Source organism: Priapulus caudatus, unplaced genomic scaffold, assembly GCF_000485595.1.
Source record: "Priapulus caudatus unplaced genomic scaffold, Priapulus_caudatus-5.0.1 Scaffold546, whole genome shotgun sequence".
In the NCBI taxonomy this organism is placed as follows: Eukaryota; Metazoa; Priapulida; class Priapulimorpha; order Priapulimorphida; family Priapulidae; genus Priapulus; species Priapulus caudatus.
In genome coordinates this window covers 2,509-13,650 of record NW_014577607.1, presented here as the reverse complement: position 1 = coordinate 13,650, position 11,142 = coordinate 2,509, and the positions used below count along the sequence as shown (strand labels likewise).

General features: G+C 41.9%; 1 protein-coding gene across 1 annotated transcript; it reads left to right on the top strand.

Annotated features, from left to right (window-relative positions):
* Window positions 1-3,571: 3,571 nt before the first annotated feature.
* On the top strand, window positions 3,572-10,058 carry LOC106811502 (glutamyl-tRNA(Gln) amidotransferase subunit A, mitochondrial-like). The gene is made up of 9 exons (XM_014815145.1): window positions 3,572-3,752; window positions 4,756-4,951; window positions 5,750-6,028; window positions 6,409-6,584; window positions 7,155-7,267; window positions 7,383-7,575; window positions 7,957-8,074; window positions 8,600-8,805; window positions 9,567-10,058. The coding sequence occupies exons 1-9, from the start codon at window positions 3,572-3,574 to the stop codon at window positions 9,752-9,754; spliced, it is 1,650 nt and encodes a 549-aa protein (XP_014670631.1). The 3' UTR covers window positions 9,755-10,058.
* Window positions 10,059-11,142: the final 1,084 nt, after the last annotated feature.

Genomic DNA, 11,142 nt, shown 5'->3' with positions numbered 1-11,142 from the left:
AACTCCGGGCTCCACCCCTCTGCACAATGCGGAAATACCATAGTTCTCGACGCTGCGACTTTGGAGCTGAGTTAAGTTGGTGGCCCATTGGCATGCCGCGGCATGGGTGCGGTCCTATAAGTGGGCCCAGGGCGTGGCAGTTAATGTGGGGCGGCTGTTGATAGTACCGACTTTTAGAGCTCAGAAGTGCAGTGTACAGACATAGGTTATAGGCAGATTCAGGAGCGAAGGGAGTGGTCTAATCTAATGGATTGATTAGGGCAGTGCTGCCTGCTAATTAAGGTGTATTATAAATCTAATTAGTTATAACTAATTAGTGGAGCCACAGGGGCCCGACAGGCCAGGGCTTGGAGCGGGGGTCTTCAATAATAATGATGGCGAGTCTTTGCTACTTGGCGTAGGCGCCGTACCATATCTTAATCGTCTGCGAGGCTGGACAGGCTACGGGAGTCATGTCGCTTTCTATAGCTTGGGTACATGCTATCCCCGGCGCGCGTGGAGGGAAACCGCAACATGGCAGTCAAAACAAAAAAACTAGTATTAGGATTTAATAGTTAATAGTAGTATTAGTATTTATCTATTATGATTAGGTTAGGGTTATGGGATTAGGGTTAGGGTTAGGGTTACGCCGGTTTTTTGCATCATCATATCTGTCGGGGCGGCACACCATACTGAATTTGAACTTTGTTGTGGAGTCACAGTACCCGCCCATGATATAAAGCGGGGCTGCCGTATATATATATAGTTAGTGTTAGGGTTAGCGTTGGAGGTGTTGGAGTTACGGTTACCATGGATGAGTAATATATTTTTGAAGTATTAGGGCGTGCAACTGTATCACGTGACCCGTCGCGGGCTCCACGGCCCGGTGGGATGGCAACGAGGGCCCTGTCATCACTTAAGCGAAGCACAAAGATGGGTAAGGCGGTGGCGCCAGATTTCGAAATAACGGCCTTGGAAATAAAATCAGCGATTTGAGAGTTAGATGAGGCGGCAGACCAGCCCGTAACCGCTAAAACCCTATGAAGCGCAAGCCGGCTAAGCCCTAACTCCTAAACGCTAACCCTACAAACGGCTAAGCCGCTAACGCAGGGGCGCGGTTTTTTTTTTTTCTCTATCCCCCTGACAACTAACGGTTTCCGATTGGGCGTCCGGGAGGCAAGTGAAAGACTATGTCCGGACAAAACATCATCACTTGCGACTAGTTGGCGGCCGATCGACAACTGAAAAGTTATTAGTGTTTAAGTATTCCTAACATCCTCTGAGCCCAGGGGGCGGCTATCGCAGTCTTACATCTCAGCTTGCAAAGCGTGTTCAAGAGGTCCCTGAAATAAAGGGGCAGCCCCGGACATCCCAAACTGTTAGGGCCATTAGCAGATTTATTCAGAACAGCGGGCAATGGCATACCTCCCTGGCGCGGGCGAGGCATTGATCTTATGTTACTAGGTGGGGTATCGATTGTTTACTAAGTTGCGGTTTGGGTCCATAAATTCATCTGGCTGAAGTATGTAGGGGGTGGGCAATCGGCTGAGATGAGATGGCCGACAGGCAAAACCTCTTTCCTGTGATTGAGGAAACTAAGCATGGGCATCGTAATGGACTACACAATGAGTCGTCAGGCAGCAAACATAATACCTTGTGAATTTCATTACGGCGTATTTTACATGTATTCTTTTTGTATTTACTCGTTGTATAGTATAATTCATGTATATTCATAAGTACGCACGGCCATATTTTGCATTGAATAAAGTTGGTAAAAGGGCAACATTGGTACATTAACAAGATTTCTTTAAGGAGTCCTGCTGATTGTCTATAAAGTCGCAGCCCCCTGATTTTTTTGAACCATTGAACTTGTGTACAATAAAGGGCGCCGGCTTTATACAGCAACGTAAATACGGTGTAATATACTGTAAGTGTAATACCACATGGCAGTGCGGCACGCACGCTGGGCAAAGCGCGCCGACGCAGACACATGCCTAGGTATTGTTGGCGAGGCCTATATGCACGGGCAGGGAAATACTGCAAAAAATATATGCGAGTGTATTAATATATATATCTATGTTATATATTGTATATATAATTCTATTAATATAATCTATTTATTACATATAGATTCGTATATGATAATATATACACTCGCTGATAATATGATATGGGGGCCAGCTGAAGCCAAAAGCAGGAGGCATTAATCTGGCTCAATATATGAGTTGGGGCACAAAGTAAATTTAGGTACACAGTAAAATGAAAATCTGCGGACAAGTAAAAATTGGGCTTTCTTGTTGCCGCGAGAGGAGCAACGCAGATCTGAAAATAAGCGTCGAGGCCTGCCCTAACCCTAACGCCAAAAAGGGGCTTCAACGAACGACGGCTACCGTACCTCTAGCCACTGCGTAAAATGATGGTTAATAAATAAAACTTGTCAGTGCTACTACTAGACCTACCAGTACCAGTAATAGTCTTAATGTTTGATTTGACCTAATAACTTCACTTCATCACCGTCCAATACACCGCTGCAACAGATAGCGCGCACGCCCTTGTGCATGCACAAATACACAGTGATATAGAGAAGGTAAGAAAGCGTCCGCACAGAAATTCCAGAACGCTCTAATTTCTTCAAAGCACTAGAGATGAAATACACGTCCAACGGCCATGATATTGGGTAATGCTATCCGCCGGGCATGGAGGGAGGTGACCGCAACGTGGCAGCACTAGTGTTAGGATAGTGTTAGGATTAGGGTTAGGATTAGGGTTAGGGTTAGGGATAGGGTTAGGGTTAGGGTTTTTGCATCATGATATCTGTCCCCACACCATAGATTAATTTTTGTGGATCACAATACCTATATATATAGCGCTCCGAGATATATATATTTAGTGTTATGGTTAACGTTGGAGGTGTTTCAGTTAGCGTTACCGGATGATTAATGATTTTGAAGTATACGTCAACTGTATCACGTGACCCTCCCTCCACGCCCGGGGGATAGCAACACCCCATGATATTGGCATCTGTGTGTAGCTGAATGGTCACTTGTTCGAAATATACGTCTTGCAACTTGGTACCACATACTTTACCCAGAATTATATGAGAAATCCTGCTCGAATTTGCGGCAAATTTCCCATGAAGCCGATTCGTAAATGGGATAAGTACATAAGCAATGCGCCACCATTGCTCATGTACTTATCCCATTTACGGGTCCGCGCTCGACAGTTCCACTCGTGTTACACTGACGTCACGTGGAACTATCGAGCTTGAACCAGTCTACTACAAAGATAACGGCTGCGTCGGAACGTCTAGGTTTTTCATCTATATTTCTCTTCAATAACATCGTACTTCACAGTTCAATTCACAGGTGCCTTTCTGTTTATAGAAACATTTATAAATATGATTGTGCTAATTTGGGATATTGTGCAATGTTTGTGTTAATGCAGAAAGTAAAAACGCACAACTGTTGACATTTTTCGTGTACTTCTCAATGGCGCGCCGAGCCAATGTTATACCGCTTGCACTTTGACCTCAATATGGCGGCGGCACTTTCCAATCTGGCTTATTATTACTTTGCATTCAGTATCTTTTAGTATGGTTGGAAATGTTTTCCAGGTTGCCCAGAAACTAAGGAATGGTAGTTTGATTCCTAGCGAAGTATGCTCTTGGTGTATACGGCGGAGCCAGCTGGCAAAAAGACTCAATGTATTCATAACGGAATTGCCAGACTATGCACAGCAATTGGCAGAAAAGTCGGATGAACGAATAGCACTAGGTATATGCATGCATTGAGCATTGTGTTTAAAGTGATACTACACCCTATATTTTTAGGGTATATTATGTTAGTTTGTGCATAAATAATAGTATATACCTACAAATTCCTATAATCATGCATTCACATTTGTCATAAAACAACAGTGAGTTCGAAATCTTTGTTTTGGGCTGCTGACAAGAAACCGCGCGATTGTTCTGCCACTCTGACAAAGATGCGCTTTTGCCGATTTCTTTTGCTTGTTACAGACCGAGGTCTAATCACAAAACTGCTATTATATTTATACCTAACTGCTATTTATCCGAACGATTTTTATTTTAGAATAAATTATAACTGAATCTAGAAGTTGTTTATAAGATATTGCAATCCTTATCCTCTAAAATTTATAAATAAGAATCACCCTCGGTCTGTAGCCTGCAGCCGAAAAGTTAGGATGCGCAACTTTGAAAGCAGATGGGCTAGTAGTGGTGCCATCGTCGTTGTAAGCAACGATACAGCCATTGGTATTAAAACTTTTTTTTAAATATTTCTAATGGATATTGAATATTGAAATTTTTTATGTAGCCAAATTTGAAACCTATAAATTTCAACTGAAAAGATTTACATATATATATATAGACATACACGTTCGAAGGACACTTAATAGTCGATGTTTCATGAAATTCGCTGCGTTTCTTCATCTCAATTTCGCAATATACATTGAATTCGTAAAATTTCAAAACAAGTTTTAGCAATGTTAAAGAAGGTTGCACAAGTTACGCAATGCTTCGGTGCAGAGCTACGGTATGTGTGTTATTTCCTAATCAATAATATGTTCATCCACAACTTTGCTTATATTAACGGAGTAGCTATATTGAGGAGATAGATTTGGATGTATGTGACAGCTCAATGCAGTGAGCAGTAGCCACATCAGATCGGTAGCTGATCACATTACATTGCTATTACCACTTGTTTTACTCTGGATCGAATTCTTAATTAATATGAATTCATACTGATGATGTTACAGGCAAGCCTCTTGGCCTATTAGATGGTATTCCAATTGCCGTCAAAGACAACTACTGTACCGCAGGAATAAAGACGTCATGTGCGTCCTCGATGCTAGAGAACTTTTACTCACCTTACAATGCAACGGTTGTGCAGAAGGTTCTAGATGCGGGCGCTTCTGTAGTTGGGAAAACGAACATGGATGAGTTTGCAATGGGGTATGATTGAATTGGTTTGGACAGACGTGTATATGCATTCGATAGTAATATTAAATTAATAAATGCTATGCAGGGTTTCTTCTGAGGGAAAATTAGACAAAGGAGGTAATGGCCAGTTTGGGGGAAAAATGTGCATGATGGATTCAAATACAGGATGTATTGATATACTTATAGGTATATAGATACAGGATATACTTATCAGTAAATACAGGAACATTTTCACAACGGCGATGTTAAATTTGACAACGGCGGTGCGCCACTGTGTCTCTTATGTATAAGAAACCCTGCTATGTATTAGTGAAATACATAATATCAGAAGTAGATAATTATCTACTTCTGATAATATTGAATAGGTAACACAGCATGAAGGTGTGGATTTATTGTTTTATTGATACTTCGGATTTGATAAGAAAAAACAGTTGATGTGCAGAGAAAACCACATAGAGCAAAATTCGTCTGGTCTGTCCGACCAACGATTGTTTGGGGTCTAGGCAAGTCGATTTAACTTGACCACTGAACCTTTTTTCCAACGCTAATTTTCCGACTTCTGGGCACTCAGCGTTTTAAGCTGACAACAGCAATGGCATCAAATCAGTGGGTCTAGTAGAAGTCAACCCAGTGCTGGACCCACTGTGCAACAAATAAATGTTTTTTATATTCTTTTATATATAAGTCTTAAACAGTTTAGATCAAATCAGCACTTACAACTACAATATGACGTCAAATTTTTAATTGTTTTCTATTATGTGGTGTAGTTACAGTTTTAACAGTAGTGTGATCTTCATGTTCTTATAACAGGTCCGGCTCCTTAGACAGCATATATGGCCCTGTTAGAAACCCGTGGAGCCGTGTTTACGCGAGGAAACGTCAAATGTTAACAGCAGTCACGTCATCAGCTGGTGTTGCGATACAGCAAGCGCAGAGTGGCCATGGTGTGAGTCTGTCAGCTAGTCAGAGAATACCAGATAACTATGATGATAGCTACAAGAGCTTCTCCATGGAAGAAGATGATTGGTTAATAGCAGGTGGAAGTTCGGGAGGAAGTGCTGTTGCAGTAGCAAGTGGGTCATGTTTTGGGTGAGTGACATCAATATCAGACATATCTCTAGATACTAAGCCCTAAACGTCTCTGAAAAACGTAATTATAGATGTCATAGATTTAATTTAATTATTGTGATATTATAAAAGGTAAATTAAATAAATGCTATAATTGGGAAATATCTATTACCATTTTGTGATGGCATTGGCAAGCTGTTACATGGCAATGGCCATGCTTATTTTAACTAGAAATTGGTTAGCCTATAGCATCATTTTCATATACTGTGGATAAGAATTTTAGAAGTGCATTTCTACTGTCTAAAGAACATTACTCAGTGCAAGTTGGCATACACATTGATCACTTCTTATACATAGCACACATGTTATTACTTGGCTCAACTTGTCCTTCTACCCTGTAGGGCTTTATCCTCGGACACAGGTGGCTCTACACGAGTCCCCGCTTCATACTGTGGCGTCGTTGGCTATAAACCAACGTATGGACTGGTTTCAAGACATGGGCTCATTCCTCTTGTCAACTCTCTGGATACTCCCTCTATGTTTACACGATGCACAGACGACGCAGCTGCAATCTTAGGTGATATGTTCATGTAAAATAGATTGATGTCGAAATCCTAACATGATTATACTCCTGGCACATTCACAAAATGCAATAATTGAAGAACAGTGCCAATTTTAATTTACTATATTGTGTACACCGTTTGGCAAATTATTTAACTGCACATAAAATTACAACTAAACAATTAGCTGCCGTCAAATTGCTGTTGCATCTAGGCACTAACAAATTTTGTGAGTCAATTGGTCATTTGGTCAAAGTAATTTATATTCATTTTTACATTTAAACAAACTACTCAAAAACATGGCATAAAAATTAGCACGTATAATATGGTAAGTATATTATAATAGCTGTAGTTTTTTATTGGTTGCAAAAAAGTGGCTCAAGTCTGTGTTCAAACTTTAAAACACCCAGTGGGAGCTCTGTTAAGGTATCTAGCCCACTCTACTTTGTAGTAGTAGTAGTGGGCAGGGTACAACACGAAAGGCTATTTTAGTGCTTCTTTACACATTCATTAATGCAATATACCTATAACCCCAGCTTCTGTAGTAGTTATGTGGGTGTCGCCAATTTCTTCTTCCTTTATTGTAGCAACTATAAGTGGCATTGATGTGATGGACTCCACGACTGTGCAAGATTGCTCTGTTCCATTTAGTTTACCAGATGATGCCTCGATTGAGGGCCTTCACATTGGAATCCCAGAAGTAAGTAATATCTATTGTTGATTGTTGATCATTCACATACTAGCAGAGAGCTTGTGGTTTCGACATTACAGCGTGCGTGTCGAGAATGACTGTGTTTACTCTTTGTCTTGTTCAGGAGTACCACGCACCGGGTTTATCCGAGGAGACATTGGACACATGGACGTGGGTGGCAGACTTGTTTGAGCGGGCAGGTGCGAAAGTGACCCGAGTGTCCTTGCCGCATACACAGTACTCGATCGTCTGCTACTCGGTGCTGTGTGTCTGCGAGGTGGCCTCCAACATGGCACGATATGACGGGATCGAGTATGGTAAGAGTCGGCTAAGTTATCACTTGCTTGTAGTGCACGCATGCGGTCTATTTCTGCAACCTGGTTGACTCAAGCCGGAATATATGTCGCATTGTTAGTTGCGACGCATTTCTTTGGATTTCTGCTGACCAGGTCAGCCTCGTTTTGCCTCGTGCACGTAACTTTTTCGTCTGTTTGTGGTTATGAATTTTGTAATTTGGGCGTTTTGCTAGGGGTCGTAATTTGGGCGCCGGTATTCGGTATGAAAAATGGCATGGATTGGGCCCTGCTGTCAAATGCGTGGCTCTGCCTACTACGTTTACAAGTTTTCTCACTCTCACGTCGATAATTTACAGGAATTGTGTCTTGGCTTTTTTTTATTCGCATTCTTCGTGTCTTCAGGGTACAGAAGCGAGCAGGCTTTGTCTACTCACGCCCTCTATGCAGATTCACGGCACACTGGCTTCAACGATGTTGTGAGGGGACGAATTCTTGCCGGCAACTACTTTCTATTGAAACGGTATTTATTAACAAATAGGAATATTTATTGGGAATAAGGTAAAGTGACTCTGGTTCAATACTCTGTACGGTTGAGAAAAAGCAAGGTTACGCTGCAGTGCTCAATTCATAATGGTGCATCTATTTATCTTCAGTAGTAGCTAAATGCAGTGGTGCCACTTGGTTCTGTGTAATGGCGGAATTGGTATCTAATTGGTACGTCCTAATTATTTGTGCACTGTCCAATTGTTTTACATTTGTGGCATACACATAATTACCTGATTTTCTGTTTAAAAAAATTCAGGCTCACCTGCAGGTGGCTCTAGTTGTAGTTTTATGTTGACATTCTGGTTTATCTTCAACATTTAGCCCTATCCACCATATATCTGATCTCTATATTTTTTTTAGTTTCAACTTTTACGCTGTTTTGTTTACGCTTCAATTGTATGCAAAACCCTCCAGGTTAAATCGTGCGTGCACAGTCCATCCAACTTTGCATCGATTTTGCTTCTGTCGCTACACGGGGAACCTTTGCTTTGTTTTTCAGCAACTATGATGCTTACTTCGTTCAGGCACAGAAGGTGCGACAGCTGATCACTGCCGACTTCCGCCGCGCTTTTGACGCCGGCGTCGACGTCCTGCTGACACCGACGACGCTGACGGTGGCGCCACCTTACAAGGAGGCGACGCAACACGACAATCGTACGATGAGTGCGCAGGAGGACGTGTTCACTCAGCCTGCCAACATGGCCGGTGAGCGTTAGGCCGCGCATGTGCAAATGTCAAGACTATCTACCTATCTGCCCAGCATGATTGGCTGACAGCTCGAGCCTATCGGCATAGCAGCGGGACATTCTAAATATAATGCTTGGCTACAGGTCGTCGCAGAGTTGACATGTGCGTTCACACGTGTAAAACTAAGTGCAAACTGGCTGGGTGAGCTCTTGACCGACCTAGCATCAATATCCAAGAGGGTCTTGATTGTCAAACTCAAGATGGATATATCAATTTATCACTCCTTACCACTATCCGTATTAGTAAGGCCCTGTCACTTCCTTTATGGCCAGTCCTGCTTGTTCTCTTACTGTCCTCGCTTGCATTCCCTACTGTCTACAATAATCTATGTGAGTGTAGTATAGGAAAACCACTTGTTTCAATAGAATTTAAAATGTGTATGCTTCTAATACTAACATGGACAAAATTTTTAACTCCTAGTGCTGCCTACATTAGTCTCAGATGTGTCCTGTGTGTTTTACATATCGCTCAGCCCCTCGTTAAAGTAGCATTCCGGGAAGAATGTGTGTCTGAATCTCTTCTCGAAGCAATTGATAATGGCTTAAATTCGACTTGCATATTACGTGCATGAGCGTTGGCTCACCTCACCTTAAAACTCACTACATGTAGTTTCCTCTGAACCTGTCCCCTCATATACCATCATCCAGCGAGATTCGAGATTCTGTCCATGTATCTGTGATCACCTTAACATTCGGGTCTCTTCTGCATTCTGTTGACAGGTCTGCCTGCCGTGAGTGTTCCAGTGAAACTATCCAGCCAGTCACTGCCCATCGGTCTGCAGCTGATGGCCAATAACTTTGAGGACAAGCTCCTGTTGACCACTGCCAAGTGGTTGGAACAACAGGTTCAATTTAACCGACTGGACCTGGTGGAGGATAGCCTAGGTTTAGGCGAGCTAGTACATTAGCTTATCATGCGCTTCTAGAATACTACTAGGAAAAAGAACTAAATGAATCGCTCAATCTTATTACAATGTTATATCATTGCAGGAGTGAAAGTTGAAAGAAGTTAGTTTTTAGTCGCTGCTAATTGCAGTTTTGATTGTCACATCTGTAGTCGTATTCTCTGTAGTGTAGCTACTAGGTTGTACATGTACTGTTGTGAAACGGGACACGAATGCAATGAACACGAAACTATTTTTAAAAAAATTAAAAAATTTCTTGTATTAAATGTTTTTAGCTCATCTGACATAGTCAGATGCAGCTTGTAGAATCGCATGAGCGTGCGTCCGTGCGTCAACAGTTGGGCAGAAATCTTAACCGCTCGACGTACGGTCACGATATTCAGGATGTGGGGGGGTAATCCGAAAACGAGTTGGGATGTCGAAGCTGGGGGTCAAAGAAGGAACATTCCCTCCTTAACTTAAGGTATAGGGAGGAAATGCAGAATTGCGGCACAAATCTAAACGGCTCGACCTAGGCTCGTGATAGTCGGTGTATAGCATCATGGTAGGAAAAGCCATCACTGTGCCGAAATTGTAGTTTACAGGTCAAAGGTCAATGGGGCACAGGGCAGATTTTAGACATTTTCTGAGGACATGGTCTGACGGAGCGATTGGAAAACTTTTTTGTTTCCGCGGTGACCTACCATTTTTATGGCTTTATTGAAAGGACCATGAAATGTACTTTCCACTGACATGCGAAGAATAAGTGTCAGATAACCTTTTGACCCTCAAGAGACTTAAACATTGATTTGTTGACTGTTAACAAAGGACTGAACTGCTTTTGCTATTACTAGAGCCCATACCTGTGTGAATGTGAGGCTACCGTTGCACAGTTTAATTGCAAAGGCAAATGTTTGTTGAACAAGGTTTACGCTCCTTAAATCATATTATTTTCTAAAGCAGTCTGTCTATAGCATTCTGAAGGCTGAATCAGTGAATGCTCGCGTGGGTAGGCAAAAACACGGGGCAGCCCATGGCTGGAACTCTTCTAATCATAATTTTTGCCTGCCAACCTGCAATGCACATGTGCTAACTCAGAGCTGAGTGAAATTATCACCTGCCTGAATATACTTACTTGGATTTTAGACTGTAGGATTTCAGCAACTCCCCAGGGAGCTAGTTAGGGTATCTCAAGAATGGCGATGTTATCTTTAATTATTGATTACACTTGCACGCGCCATCTCGCGGCAACTATAGGCCTACTTTAAATTAGATTTTATTCTCATGTAACTTTGTTAAACGAATAAATAATAACTAGTACCATATAATATACATTTACTTTTCATCTTGAATCTTAACATATATCCTGTAGCTATGGCCGTGCGTATCCATTTACCAGTTATGCGAACATA